Consider the following 15,233-nt stretch of genomic DNA (forward strand, 5'->3'; position numbering starts at 1 on the left):
TGGAACTCTAGTTCATTCGCTTCTGATCGCGACATGGAAGAAAATCCATCAGCCAGCATAGCTTCGAATCTCCTTCCGGCCACAACGAGGACCACCCAAGTTCCAACCTACCCGATGGCAACTGAGAGTCACTCGCTTCAAATCACCCAACACAAATTGGATGGAACCAACTTCAGAGAGTGGTTCCAATCTGTGTTGTTGGTCATCCGCAGAAAGGGACGCGAAGGCTACCTGACAGGGGATATCCCAAAGCCCAGCTCTGATGCAGCCAATTTTGGTGTGTGGGAGGCCGAGAATGCCATCATCATGGCATGGCTGATTAATTCCATGGAGCCTAGCATCGGACGGACTTATTTGTTCTACAAATCAGCATGCGAAATATGGCAAGCAGTTCAGGAGACTTACTCTGACTTAGAGAACACCACCCAAAGCTTCCAAATCTGATCAAATATTCGAACCACCAGGCAAGACTCTAATTCAGTTACAGCATACTTTAACATTCTAACAATCTTATGGCAGGAGATAGATCTCTTTTATGAGATCAAGTGGGAATGTTCAAAGGATGGCAGGAAGTATAGCAAGATGGTGGAGAAAGAGCGAGTCTTCGATTTCCTTCATGGCTTGAATCTTGAATTGGATGAAGTAAGAGGAAGATTGCTCGGGACAAAGTCGTTTCCATCCATGCGTGAGGTCTTTGCTGAAGTAAGGTGTGAAGAAAGCAGGAGGAAGGTTATGTTATCACCTTCTATTCACTCAAACTATGAGGTAAATACTCAAAATTCTGCCCTAAACACTTATCGGATGAAGCCTACAGCATCTAAGGGTGAACTCCAGAAAGATAGGCAGTGGTGTGACCACTGCAACAAGCCCTATCATACTAGGGAAACCTGCTGGAAAATTCATAGTAAACCGACAAGATGGAAACCAAGGAATCAAAGGCGAGGAGGACCAGTTGCATATGCAACCGAGGCTGAAAAAGGGACTCCAACAAATATCTCCCTAACTGAAAACCAAATTGAAGCCCTACAACACCTTCTTAGTCAAACAAAAATGCAGAAAGCAGAAAGTGAAAACCCCCCAGCTGTTTCCCTAGCAAAAACAAGTAACACAAGCTATTCCCTATTCTCTCAAACGTCCAATTCAACCAGTTGGATTGTAGATACTAGCGCAATAGACCATATGACAGGTTCTATTAAACTCTTGTCTAATTTTGAACCAAGTGGTCAAGGAATAGCTGTAATTATGGCTGATGGTACAACTTCTATGGCTAAGGGAAGAGGGACTGCATACAAATCTAGATTAGTGTTACAATCAGTTCTATATGTCCCAAATTTAACATGTAACCTGCTGTCTGTGAGTAAAATAACAAGAGAAAGAGGTTGCGCACTGATCTTTTCTCAATCTTCTTGTGTTTTTCAGGACCTATCATCGAGGAAGATGATTGGCAGTGTTGAGGAAAGCAGGGGGCTCTACCAGATCTCAAGTCCTAATCATTCTACTGGAACTAGGTCTTATTTTCAATCTTCTTTAGCTACTTTTTCAGATTCGGACATTGTGTTATGGCATCAAAGATTAGGCCATCCTAGTTTTGAGTATCTTTGTTTTTTGTACCCATCATTTTCCAAAAATAAAATTCAGCATTTCCAGTGTGAGAATTGTATCCTTGCAAAACACACTAAGAGTTCTCATCCGAATCACCTTTATAAAGCCTCAAAACCGTTTCATTTGATTCATAGCGATGTGTGGGGGCCAGCTAGGGTTCCTAATCTCACTAACACTAGATGGTTCATTACATTCATAGATGACCATACTAGGGTTAGCTGGGTATTTCTAATGAAGGACAAATCCAAAGCATACTCTTTATTCAAAAGTTTTCACCAAATGGTCCAAAAATGCTTTTCAATCAACTATACACATCTTGCGGACTGATAATGGCCGAGAATACTTTTCTAATGACTTCAATCAATACCTCCTCGAGCATGGTATTATTCACCAAAGCTCTTGTCCATACAACCCTCAACAAAATAGGGTAGCAGAACGAAAGAACCGTCACTTCCTTGAGACAGCTAGGGCTTTGATGTTTACAAAATCAGTTCCCTATACTTATTGGGGCGAAGCGGTTCTCACTGCAACCTACCTCATTAACCGACTTCCTTCCAAAGTTCTGAAATTTCAAACACCCTTGAATGTCCTTCTTGAGAACTTTCCCCATCATACCAAAGTCTTGAACTCTCTTCCTCCTAAGATTTTTGGCTGCATTGTTTTCATACATAAAAATCAACCTCAGTCAAAATTGGATCCTAAAGCCCTCAAGTGCATCTTTATTGGATACTCTCCAACACAACAAGGATATAAATGTTATCATCCTCCTACAAGAAAATTCATTCACCTGTGATGTCTCATTTGTCGAGCATCAATCATATTTCCAAAATAACCCCATAGAGGTTGACTATCATTGCAATCTAGTCAGTCTCATACCTGCTACTCTACCTAATCTGCCTAATACAGTTGATGGTTTCGGGTCTGATATCTCTACCCCACACCATCAAGGGGGAGAGAAAGAAAGCACTATAGTTCTAGCAGCAGATCAGCCACCATTAAAAGTATATTCATGCAAACCGCGCGATCCTCAGCATACCAAACCATCTGAACCGGTGGTAAGTCCAGAAAACAAAAATTCGAGTGATGTTGAAGTCCCAAATAGAGTGGAGCATGAAGAAAATACTCCAGGTAATCTTGAACTTCCAATTGCCCTAAGGAAAGGTGTGAGATCCTACACACAACACCCCATCTCTAATTTTTTGGGGTATTCTAAGTTGTCTCCAAAATTCAAATTGTTCACTACTAACCTGGATAATATAGCTATTCCAAGGGATATATATCATGCATTACAGGATGATAGGTGGAATGCAGCAGTTCTAGAAGAAATGCGGGCCTTAAAAAAAAATGGAACATGGGAAGTTATGGACTTACCAGATAGCAAAAATACAGTGGGCAGCAAATGGATATTTACTGTAAAATACAAAGCTGATGGAAGTATTAACAGATTGAATGCCAGACTTGTAGCTCAAGGATTGGACTATGAGGAAATGTTTGCACTTGTGGCCAAGCTAAATACCATCCGGGTATTGCTATCCTTGGCAGCCAACCTCGACTGGAAATTACATCAACTGGATGTAAAAAATGCATTCTTAAATGGTGAGCTAGAAGAAGAAATATACTTGAGAATACCCTCAGACTTCGAAGAAGATTATGCTAAAGGCAAGGTGTGCAGGTTGAAAAAATCATTGTATAGCCTCAAGCAATCTCCTAGAGCGTGGTTCAAAAGATTCAGTGACACCTTACATCAACTGGGATACCAGCAGGGACAAGCAGATCATACTCTCTTTACAAAGGTAGAAAGTGATGGCAGAAGAACGGTGTTGATAGTGTATGTTGATGACATTATCATCACTAGTGATAACCACCATGAGATAGAGAAATTGAAGCAACAACTAAGAGGCATTTAAAGTAAAAGATTTGGGAGAATTAAGATATTTCTTGGGCTTGGAAGTGACGAGAAGTAAGGAAGGTATATTTATAACTCAGAGAAAATACACCTTAGATCTTTTAAAAGAAACAGGCAAACTAGGGTGAAAACTTGCCAACACTCCTCTAGAGCCAAATTGGAAGAATAAAGAAGGAAAAGAAGAGCATCTAGTTGATAAAGGAATGTACCAACGCTTAGTAGGGAAACTTATTTATTTATCTCATATAAGGCCAGACATTGCCTATGTTGTGAGTATCAGCAGCCAATATATGCATCTTCCTACTAAGAGACATTTGGAAGCAGCTTATCACATCCTCAGGTATCTCAAAGGAACACCAAGAAAAGGGCTATTCTTTAAGAAAAATCAGGATATAAGTATTTGGGGTTTTGCTGATTCTGATTGGGCAGGATCTATTGAGGATAGTAGATCAACATCAGGGTATTGTACCAAGCTATGGGGGAACCTGGTAACTTGGAGAAGTAAGAAACAACAGGTAGTTGCTCGAAGTAGTGCCAAGCCTAAATATCGTGCAATTGCTAAAAGTATTTGTGAGATAATATGGATAAAACGGTTAATGAAAGACCTATCTATGCCAGCATCATCTCCTAAATTTCTGTATAGTAACAGCAGATCGACCATCAGTATTGTGAATAATCCAGTACAACACAAACGAATGAAGCACGTCAGGATCAATAGACACTTTGTCAAGCAAGAAATGGAACAAGGAGACATAAGACTCATATATGTACCGAGAGAGAATCAAGAAGCTGATATATTAACCAAAGCTATGCAAAAACAGGGATTTGAAATACTTAGAGGCAAGCTGGGAATGATGTCCCAAATGTCCTTGGTTGTTGTCAAGAACATAACTGTATCGTTGATCTCTGGAACCATGGAGTTCCAGAGCCAGGACATCACCAAGGAGTCTTGCTCATCCCATGTTGCAAATGTTGGATCCCCCTCCTTAGGACCGGTTCCTAATAAATGGCTGAGCTTTCTCTTTCCCTTTAGAAAGGTGTGGATCAGTTGAGACCACTTTAAGTAGTTCTTACCATTCAATTGGTAAGCCGCTTGAAAGTTCTGCAATTCTCCTCCTGAGCTTCCATTGTTAGTCCCAACAAACGGATTTTCTGCCATATTGTTGGAATCCGCTAAGTCTAGCATGGGGTTTGGGGTGGTAGACATGTTGACTTGAAAAGAAGATTGAAGAAAAAACGGCCACGGTAGTCACACGATGGAAAAATAGTGACTAAGATCCTATGGCTCTGATACCATGTCAAGAAAGATGTGGGAAAGAAAGTTTTCTGTCAATCTTATTCACCTTTGACGGGTTGAATCAAATATATACAAACTTCCTTCATAGATTAGGAAGTTCCTAATAATAATGCTTCCAAATATACCTTTGGAAACTTATACAAATTTGGAATACAATAACTACTGGAAAGATACAACTAATAACATAAAGATACAGCAACAAATCTAGAAGATACATTCTATTTTAGGAAACATATAAACTGATATCAATCAATCAATCAATCACTGATTGGATCTTGTCCGAGAATAAGGACAAGATCTGATCTTTTATTGTTGACAGGTAGGAACAAATTTTTCATTATAGTTGTAAGATAAACATTTTCACATCTCTGCAGCAGTTCAGCCAGTGAAAGCCTCTTGATAGGAATATGAGATTTAGTATTTGTCATGTTGGAACATTTTCAAAATGAATGAATTACTTTCTGAAAAGTCATATCTATTACTGAAAGTATATGAATGGTTATTCAAAAACTATTCAAATAGTCGCAACTTTTCATAGGGGGTAGTTAAGTTGGTTAAACAACCAAATACTAACTACCTTGGTAGGTATTCTTAAAGTTACAACGCTTTATCAAAGAAGTAGTTCCTTGGTAACTATATATTCAGTAGTTATAATTGCAATTTGAATAGAAACGAACAAAGATGAAAACCAAACAAAGACGAGAGAGAGAGAGAGCGAAAGAGAAACTGTCTGAAAAATGCCTCAATCAATACTTCATTAATGATAGGGAACACCAATTTATACATCTGACCTATCTTTTTAATAACACTTTAATGTAATTTGAATAAAAACGAACAAAGATGAAAACCAGACAAAGACGAGAGAGAGAGAAAGCGAAAGAGAAACTATCTGGAAAATGCCTCAATCAATACTTCATTAATGATAGGGAACACCTATTTATACAACTGACCTATCTCTTTAATAACACTTCAAACATAACAAATAACAACTACAAGTAGCAACTATTACTGAACAAATACAACAAACACTAATCAACAGCTCAAAGGCTTCAACCAGCTTTAATTTCTTCAACAATAATTCTTCATGAAAGTATACAACTCTTTGAAGAAGGGTTAGTTGTATTGGTGACTATTCTAATAGTCACGCCTCTTCATGAAAGGTATCAAGGTAGTTATGATTGTGACCATTTAGAAGAGTCATAGTTATTCAGAAAAGGTATGAACAACTCTATAAATAGAGTGTTCATATGGTTAAAAAGAGAGGTTTTTCCATTCATCTATATCATTCTTAAGGCTTGATTACTATAGAAACAATCTTTAAGAGTTTGATAGTCATATTGTCATTGGTGGTTACTTAGTGGTTTGTGTACGTTTTGTGCAAAATGCATTCAAACATAGGCTTCTTTGTATCCTAAAGGCTATTTTGGGATACCCCAGTACGCACCAATTCATTTTATGGAGATGGTGAATTAATTCTCAAGGAAAGTGAGCACACGCCTAGAAGCCATTCTTTGTAACATTCACCAACAATTTTTCCATAGTAGCAGATAGTAGTGCAACAACGTGATTTCTGCACCAACATGTCAAACTAGTAGAATAATTCAATAACAGAGAAGAATGAAACTTCATAGTTGGGAGCAGGTACATGAATAGAAGACCTCTGGAAACTGTCTTAGAGGCCATATTTTGATTGCCTTTATATAATCTTCATGTAATTGGGCTAAACCGAAAGCTTGTATGAGATTGATAGGTTGGTTAGCAACCAGCTCTTGCTGAATCTCAAGTTCTCATCTGGCTATAAAACAACTTTTTAGAAAAGATTCAGATAATACTAGTACCTTCACGGACAATGCTTCAAAATTGCTCCTAATAAGATCTCACTATTCCGATTTGTATAAGTTTAGCCAAAGCACATTGTGGATCCTCATATTCTGAAGGTCCAAATCGCAACAATAAAGTCTCAAATTCATTTGAGTGTCCTAGCAGATTACTCATCTCCATCCATTAAAACCAAATGGAAGCTGGTCCATCCAAATGGAGTGAAGCAACAAGAATTTTGTGGCATTCTGGTACATGATAGAGTTCAAAGTATTGTGGACTTTTAAGAAGCCACTCCTCAAGTTTGTTTCTGTCAAATTTAGGAAAATCCAATTATAGTAATCTAGAGAAGGTTGTCTGAACAAAACTAGATGGTCTAAAGCAAAACTAGAGTTTCCTTGAGCTGTACTTAGCCGATGCAGTGGCATGGAAATGAGGAGAATGGGAATTAAGGCTCTCTACCTGTGGAGTTTGAGTTGTATTCCTAGTGCTATTCAGATCTAGGGCCACGAAATTGATCCTATAAAGAGAAGTGTAAAACTTTCCTGTAACTGCATCCGTAGCAATCACGCCTCTTGGCATTGCTATACTTCTACAAGGATGCATTCTTTAAATTCATAAAACTACTAATTCATCTTGTCCAGCTTCACCTCCATTTGCTTATTGGTCATCACCATCTCCACATGGTTGCCTACCATGGGCACCCCAGGTAAGCATGGGCAAGCCACGGTCAACCCCCTCAGAATTTGCCTATCCTTTTCCACGGCCACGGCCACCCCCAAGGCAACTGCCAAATAACATAAAACTTCACATACACAATCATGATATGCATAAGGGAACTAGAGTTCTTGGCAAGGCAAGGTTGTGAATATGTCGTGGTTCATATTCATACGCATTTTGCCAAAAAAGCTGCTCTGGGAGTACAGTGTATGCAATATAGTGCATGTGAAAGTGTTTAACCCCTTATTTATGTACCTATGTGTCATATTATGTTCATTTTATGTCCCAAAGGCCTAAAACTTGGCTTGACACCACTTTTGTCACGCCCCAATTTGGGAGGCCATGACTGGCACTACCCCTTAAGAAGCCGTAGACTCCAATAGGGGATAGTAAGCCTTACAATGAACCGTTTACCACGAAAATTATCATAAGTATCATTTCGGAATTTAAGTGCCCACTGGTCGAAGTCATCATCTAATTACATTGCCAAAATTATTTAGAACACAAAAGAAAAGAATATAAATGCTCCCATACAAAAGTTCAGTAAAATGTAGTGAACGTGTTGTAGCCTGGAGCGTATCTAGGGTAAATGCAATTAGAATTGCCTACCATGATCCTTATCGTCAGAGTCGATGCCAACCTATAAATCTGAAAATGTTAAGGGGTAAATCTACCACTAACTTAGTGAGGGGTAAAGAGCATTATAATGGGATAAAATATAGAATCGTCGCATCGTCATCATGCCATGACATACCAAGTAATAATTAAGACAAAGTAGGAGATGAGAAATAAATATGCACATTTAGGAGTAAGTAAGTTAGAACCAGAATTCACATATTCCATTAACTTAGGGGCAGAACCACTCTCGCCAGATTTAAACATGATGGTGGAACCACTCACCAAATAAGGGTGGACCCACTCTCACCCTAATGTATACATGGTGCACCAATAGCTAACTTTTACTGTAGTTAGCAATACATAGTTCTAACTAGTACCCTTTAATACAAATTTTATGCTATCATTTAGTATTAAAAAGTGTCACATGCAGTGTATCAAATATAAGTATCAACATGCATAGATCATGGCAACATGAATCATATTTTTCCCAAATGCAAATTAAAGGAAATGAAATCAGCTATAAATTTCAATATGCACAAATCAGGCAACATGGATTCTATTTTCCCAAATGCAATTAAAAATGTCATTGTGATAGTAACTAAAGAATTCCAGGATAATTAGAAATATGAATGCAACAATTGCCACTATAATACAATTTACCCACTAACAGTGTTATTTTAGATTTGGAGCTCCCTCTATTGCCTCTTGGCTGGGTCATGTCAAAATCACCAACAAAATTATTAAACTATATGAGAATTAAATAAAAAAATGCAAAATCTAAAATATTCCACGATCTAAAACGTCTATCCTAATTGAAACGGACCATGGATGGGACAAACGTGAAAAATGGAGTGAGGTGAATATAATTCTAATGCTAGGATTTTGAGAAAACAAGTTGGGCTTTGATGGAATATGAGGATTAAGTTTTACCAATTGAATTTGGATGATATGGCCCAAAAGTCGGGCCTTACAATCTCACTCTCAACGAAAGCACCTTTGATAAAGATTATTCACTAGGATGCAAGTTATTAGCTCTTCAGTTGTTCAACGACAATTTGTAGCTGTTGCTTCTGGAAGAAAAATTTAGCATTCAAAGAAGGGAATATCATACAGAGTTAGAAATTTAGAAAATGAGAGAAACTTAGAAGAACATTCTTCATTATTATATCAAAGCAATATTGCAGGCATTTACACATTCTAATTCCTGCCAAAATAACCAATCACAATGTATAACAAATTCAACCCTTATGCGTGCACTTCATCTAGTTGAGTACCAACCTTATAAGCACTTCATGAACCTCTCAGTGAGCCTTAATTGGTCACTTCTATTATCGGTATCTTAGGGGCTTACTCTTCTCCCTAGAGCTCCTCCTAACCCTCTGATATTGACCCTTGGTTTCTGCTACACCTTTCACAATTGCAGCCCCTTCACCTATTGTATCACTAACCCTCTCAAACTATTTATACAGAAAAAGAAAAATATATATAGTGATGCTATCCACCCTTTTATTTTTACTAATATACTCAAAAATCATAAAAAAATAATTAAATGCACAAATAAGATAGCATTTAATTCACAAACATGAAGATTCTTGAACATAATGCACAGAAGGTGCTTTAGAAGAAAAATATCCTTGCATAAATAATCATTTTCATAGATCCTATTGTGTGCTAACAATCTACTCTTCAACGCAATCTTAAGCATGATAAAATTGACTAATTAAGGTTAACCAAATAAAAATATAATTAAGCTATGATGATTAAAATATGTAATTTTATATTTTTCATTAATGGTATTAGCTCAAATTTGAATTCTTACAGTGAAGATTTTTAATTTGTAATATTTTTAGTTTAGGATGTTAATTGATAATGAGTCATAGATAAATGGGTCTAAGTGTAAATAATCCGTATATATATTTTCTATGATAATTACAAAAAAGATCCATAATCTTATATTTGAACACAAACATACCGTCTTCAATACTCTATCCTCTATCATTATACTCGAACGGTAACCTATCATCTTCCGTACCATGCCTAACAGCCCTGAGCAAATCTTCTAGAGAGCTTACTTTTTTTTTCTACTCTTTCTCTCTTCTAAGAACAACTAAGAATCTAATAATAATAAAGAAAATATAAAAAAGACAATTTTTGTGCCTGGGCTATGAGGGCTCTCAGCCACATGGATAGTTTAATGTGCTCCTCAGCGCCTGACCCTGAGACATGGATCATCCAAGGCACATTAACATAGCATCCTCCTGCTTGTAGTCATAAAAATCTTTTTAGTAGGAGCCCCTATGACGACCTTTCGAGGGTGCTTTTCACTATGAGAGATTGTAAAATGACTAAGGTTAATATGAATAAAAAAAAGTGAAATATCTATTTTAGAAAAGCATCAGTTGAAAGATTTATGTTTTCGAAATTCTAAAACCATAAAGGAGGAAGAAATAAACAGATATAAATCCATATTCATCAAATTTTAGTGATTGGCTCCAAAATTACTCTCTTTGAACTTGCAGCGTGTCTCAGTCCAACACATGCACATATGTCTCTGTGTGGCTAATTAGGCCATGACTCTTAACAGATTTGGCCAATTAGACTATATATCTATAAAACTTAATTAGCCATGTGGTTAATTACTAGATGTGGCACTCTTAAGAGTAAATCTTTACATGCTATGCGTGGACTGAATTTAAAGAGTTTCTGCATTACATCATTAAAATAGTTAACCTGTTCAAAGCAAGGATTAACTTTGCTGCAGAGAGACAGGCAGGCTCACAGGCCCAACCAACGTATAAAAGTTTAAGAGGTTCAATTATAATTGGTTTTCATCTTTGGATCAGATCGGAAAGGCACCCAAATTATATAAGCTTATCACATTTCTCCATCTCATTCTGAATCATGGCAGGAAAATCCAAAATTCCCAATAAGATTATCAAGACGTAAACAATCATCTTACACAAAACCATATTCTTGGAAAAAGGGAAAACATATACCACGGGAAGAGAGTGGCCCATTGAAGATTTCCGAAAGCAATACTGAAAATTGCAACCGAAACAAACACTGGACATTCTTCAATTAACATTGAAAATAGGGAGAATGGTGAAGATAGATAGACCTGTCCAATAACGCGGCGGCTAAAGGGAAGTGTTATCTTCCATAGGGGAAGGTTTGATCCTTATCGGGGGCGGCCGGAGCAGCACCATTGCCGGACTTGAGAGTGGCAGTTGCAACTTGCACGAACTCGAAGCCGATTGGGAAGCGCTTGGCTTGGAAGAGATGGAGGGGAAGGGAGAAATTTCTAAAATTCTAGGCCAGTTGAACACAATTTTTTTTTAATATTTATTTAATAATTAAGACAGAGAAAGATGAGAGAGAAAATTGTCACATTTACAATTTTTCGTCTCTAAATTTAAATTTAGTGTTATACATCTATATTTTAAAAATAACGTGTCTGTTATTTAATTGTCTAAAAAATAAAATAATATAATAAAAATTTAGTACTAAACAATCCAAATTTTTGTATAAATAAAAAATTGGGACTAGTTTTATATGTTTAACTTTAAAAAATGGACAATTTCATATATGTTATGAGCTAATCATTAGTTTGACTAATTCAGACCAATATTTAATTAATCTAAATAAGAAACACTTATATAATAAAAGAAATAATACTCCAGAAAGAAGCATTTTTGTATAAGAAAAAAAATGCTATTAATAAGAGCATTTTTGCCTCTACCACACGGCCACAAATTGCATGCATGCAATATCTCGTGCCATCCCAACATTATTTTAGTAAATAATTTGGGATGACTACTCTTTTAAAAATTAAGTTCTTAATTAATACTAATTAACTAAGACTATTTTATTTCATACTTAGATCTCCCAATTCATCTTCACTCATTTATAATCTAAGATTCTCTAGGTACCTAGCGTAAAAAGTCAAAGCCCCATTCATTTCAGTCTAGGTATCTCCTTGGAACTCTAATCTTCCTCCGCATTTTTTCCCTTTGAAAAGATGGAACCTTTGCTTCTTTGTCATCAAAAGACTGGATAGCAATATCGTTTGAGGCATCCCCAACAAAATCAGCCATTGACATACCACTCGAAGTGCCCACTCGCTCCTCATCGTTAGTCCTTCTGTGCAAATGGGGGCAGCTAGGAGATGCCCTGTTACGGCATTTGTGGCACCTAAATCCAATGAGATTACTGATGTTCTCCGTGCTAAGCCCAAAAGCATCCCCATGATACCATTCTGCCAAATATTTGGAAAGAGCGTTAAGAATTTGAAAGATATTAATAGTAAAACAGAAAGAAATCCCAAAGTTAGCAGGATATCCTACAGCTGATCAATATTTGTGCCTCAAAAGCCAAGTATATAGTTATCTAAACCCACCATAAGAAAAAAAAGAAGAGAAGGTAAATGGATGTTAGATACCTCCACAGATCTCGCAACCAACATAGCTTAATGTCGATGAAAATTCTAGCTCTCCACAGAGACTGCATTTGGGTTGATCAACAATGTCAGTCAACTGTTTAGATGGGGCAACAAAGTTTCTACTTTTGAAGTACATAACTTGCTCATCATTTGGCTTTCTCGACAAGAAGAGACCATTGAGCCAATAAGCATGATACATTGGTGTTCTTTTCTTCTGCCAGATGCCTTCCTTTGGTTTCTTTAATATCACTTTCAAGGATTTGATTTGTTTCCTTTCTCCTTTCTTGAGTCCTCCAAGCTTTTTGTTTTGCAAACCCACACATTCAATTTTCCTAGGAGAACATTGCGAAGCTAACGCTATGGTATCTTTTTTACTCTTCTGCTTCAGTGATGTTTTTGTATCTTTACCATATTTCTTACTGATTCTGGGGTGGGGTGGCATCCTCTTCTTGGTCTCAACCTTTGCAGAATTCCCAATGTGACACTTATGACAAATGGATGTACATTCAACAAGGATTGGTCCAGCAAACTTCCTCACATGTTTCTCATGGAAAAAGCCTGAAAAGTCATATTCCAACCATCATTAATTATCATAGGCAACAAAAACTAGAAAGGCCCGTTGAAGGGCTACAGCTAAATTCAAACTCATCAGAACATGTACAAGTATGCTTATACAGAAAAATGCAATGTCAGATCAAAACAATAATGATGAAACCAGCAGGTCCAGAAAGGAATCAAATATTTGATATCACGTGATAGGAAAACTAATCTTTGTTATACAATTCTATCAACCAAAAAGCACGAAATGGAGCTTGACAACTCAAGAATCAACATATTGGAGTTCACCAACTACAGAAAGGAAAACGAAAGAAAGAAAACTTTCAGAAGTTGTTCATGTTGATTCGAAGTGCAAGACCATTTCAAAAGTTTCAACCATTGATAGAAGCATTCTTTGATCTGCTTGGTTATAACCGCTTCTGTTGAGAGAGAGTGAGAGAGACTCAGGCTGTTCAATTGCGGAAAATAGTTACCGTTTTCCATAAAATTACTCTACAGAAACAGAAAATTAGAAAACTTATTTAAAAACAAAAAAATTTCAAGTAGAAAATGGAGATTTAGAAAATGTGGTTTCCAAAACTAAATTTGGAAGACACCTAAAATGAGTTTTCTAATTTTCCTTAATAATTTGGAGATTTAGAAAATCCGGCTTTCCAAATTTTTTTCCCAAATCATCATCTCCACCTCTAACACAAGTTACACAAAATTGGTTTTATGTTCCAATTTTCTAAGTTGGAAATTGGTTTTATGTATTTCTAACATTTGAACACGTTTTTCAAATTTTCTATAGAAAATGAAAACTAGAGATTTTATAGAAAATTAGAGATAGAAAATGGAAGATCATTTTCTACAACTAAACCGCTCCTCAATGTCTCTTCAAGGGGAAAAAAATAGAAAAGGGAATCTCATATCCAAAAGAGAGTTTAGGGTGGTAAGTGAGAACAAATAGCGCATGGTCAAAATTGTTTTTATCTTTCAATCATAAGGCAAGGAACCTAAAAGAGCAAAACAACAACATATTCAGCCTTTATCCCACTATGTGGGGTCGGCTACGTAAATTCTAGACTTCTATGTGGGTTATGCCCCAACAGATAGTTTGTCTAGAATTCATATTTGGATCCGACTAGGTTTTACGCTGGTTGTCGGCTACCTAACGCAACCATCCTCATTTATCCGGGTTTAGGACCGGCAATGGATAATATCCCCTGGTGGAGTAATGATGAAATGAAGTTTCAAAACCATTTTCATATGAAGAAGTTTCATGAGATGGTGGTGAATGAAGATAATTGATATAGTTGTGTTCCATCACTTAGTTGACATGGTGAAACCAACAAGTACAATATGGAAACACAACATAAGGAACCTAAAAGAGAAGAAAGAAAGAAATAAAGAACAACAAATAAATAAATAAATAAAGCATATGAAAAAAAATACAAGGCGGCCAAATTAGAATTGTGAGTACTTGGGAAGAGTTAAAAAGTCTATCTTGTTACATTTTGTTAAATAATTAACAAGAAAAAGTTATTAAAAACAGAAGAAAAAAATTTGCAATGCCCTATTCTCAAATATAATATTGTGAAGAAAATATTTCTAAGAAATACATGGCACCATATACATTAGACTACTTATGAATTGAGGCATGGAAAGGAGCTACTGCAAAGAAACTTCAAAATTAAAAAGGAAGCTTCAACCTCATACAGGTCATGGGTTGAGAACAGAAGAAAATTGAAATGTATAAGATCTATGTCTCCCATGTTCATCATTCGCTACATGGAGAGGTTGCTAGTTAACTGTTCTCATTGCTGGGTCAAATCCTATTTGGACATTTTTTTTTAAATTAAAGAATTCAAAATGAAAAAGCTCATTTTGACTAAATTAGAGGTTAGGATCTTTTTTGATATCTCACCCAACAAAAATTATTGGCGTATAAGTTATAACTTAAGGATTTGCAATAGATAATATAACACCACAGATCCTCACTTAGAAGTGCTAGCTAAAGGTGACTTATACCCAAAACCTCTCCATTATGGGTTCATTGGACCAAGTAATATATCCAAAACCTTTCCATTAGACTACTATTTGGGGTTGGGTCATGACAAACTCCCCTTCTTTAATACCTCGCATCCTTGCCAGGCCAAGAATTTCGTATCAATCAATCTAACCCCAAGTTAGACTTGTAACATTTTCCTAGCCCTTACCCACGTGATAATGGTCCTGGGTTAGCTCTAATACCATTTATAACATCATGGGTCCTCATCCAAAAGTGCTAGCTACAT

At 36.6% G+C, this 15,233-nt stretch overlaps 1 protein-coding gene across 3 annotated transcripts in view; it reads right to left on the reverse strand.

Moving 5' to 3' along the window:
- Positions 1–11,630: 11,630 nt before the first annotated feature.
- Positions 11,631–15,233, reverse strand: part of LOC127804460 (DDT domain-containing protein PTM) — a 76,095-nt gene continuing 72,492 nt past the window's right edge. For 2 of the 3 annotated variants that reach the window (XM_052341325.1, XM_052341332.1), the window contains exons 12-13: positions 12,400–12,957; positions 11,631–12,216 (exon numbers count right to left, since the gene is read on the reverse strand). In XM_052341325.1, coding sequence (XP_052197285.1) covers positions 11,921–12,216; positions 12,400–12,957 — 854 coding nt within the window. In that variant the 3' untranslated portion in view covers positions 11,631–11,920. Of the gene's footprint in view, positions 12,217–12,399; positions 12,958–15,233 lie in introns of those variants that run through there. The other variant, XM_052341335.1, reaches the window with a different exon arrangement.

This window comes from Diospyros lotus, chromosome 1 (assembly GCF_014633365.1).
Source record: "Diospyros lotus cultivar Yz01 chromosome 1, ASM1463336v1, whole genome shotgun sequence".
In the NCBI taxonomy this organism is placed as follows: domain Eukaryota; kingdom Viridiplantae; phylum Streptophyta; class Magnoliopsida; order Ericales; family Ebenaceae; genus Diospyros; species Diospyros lotus.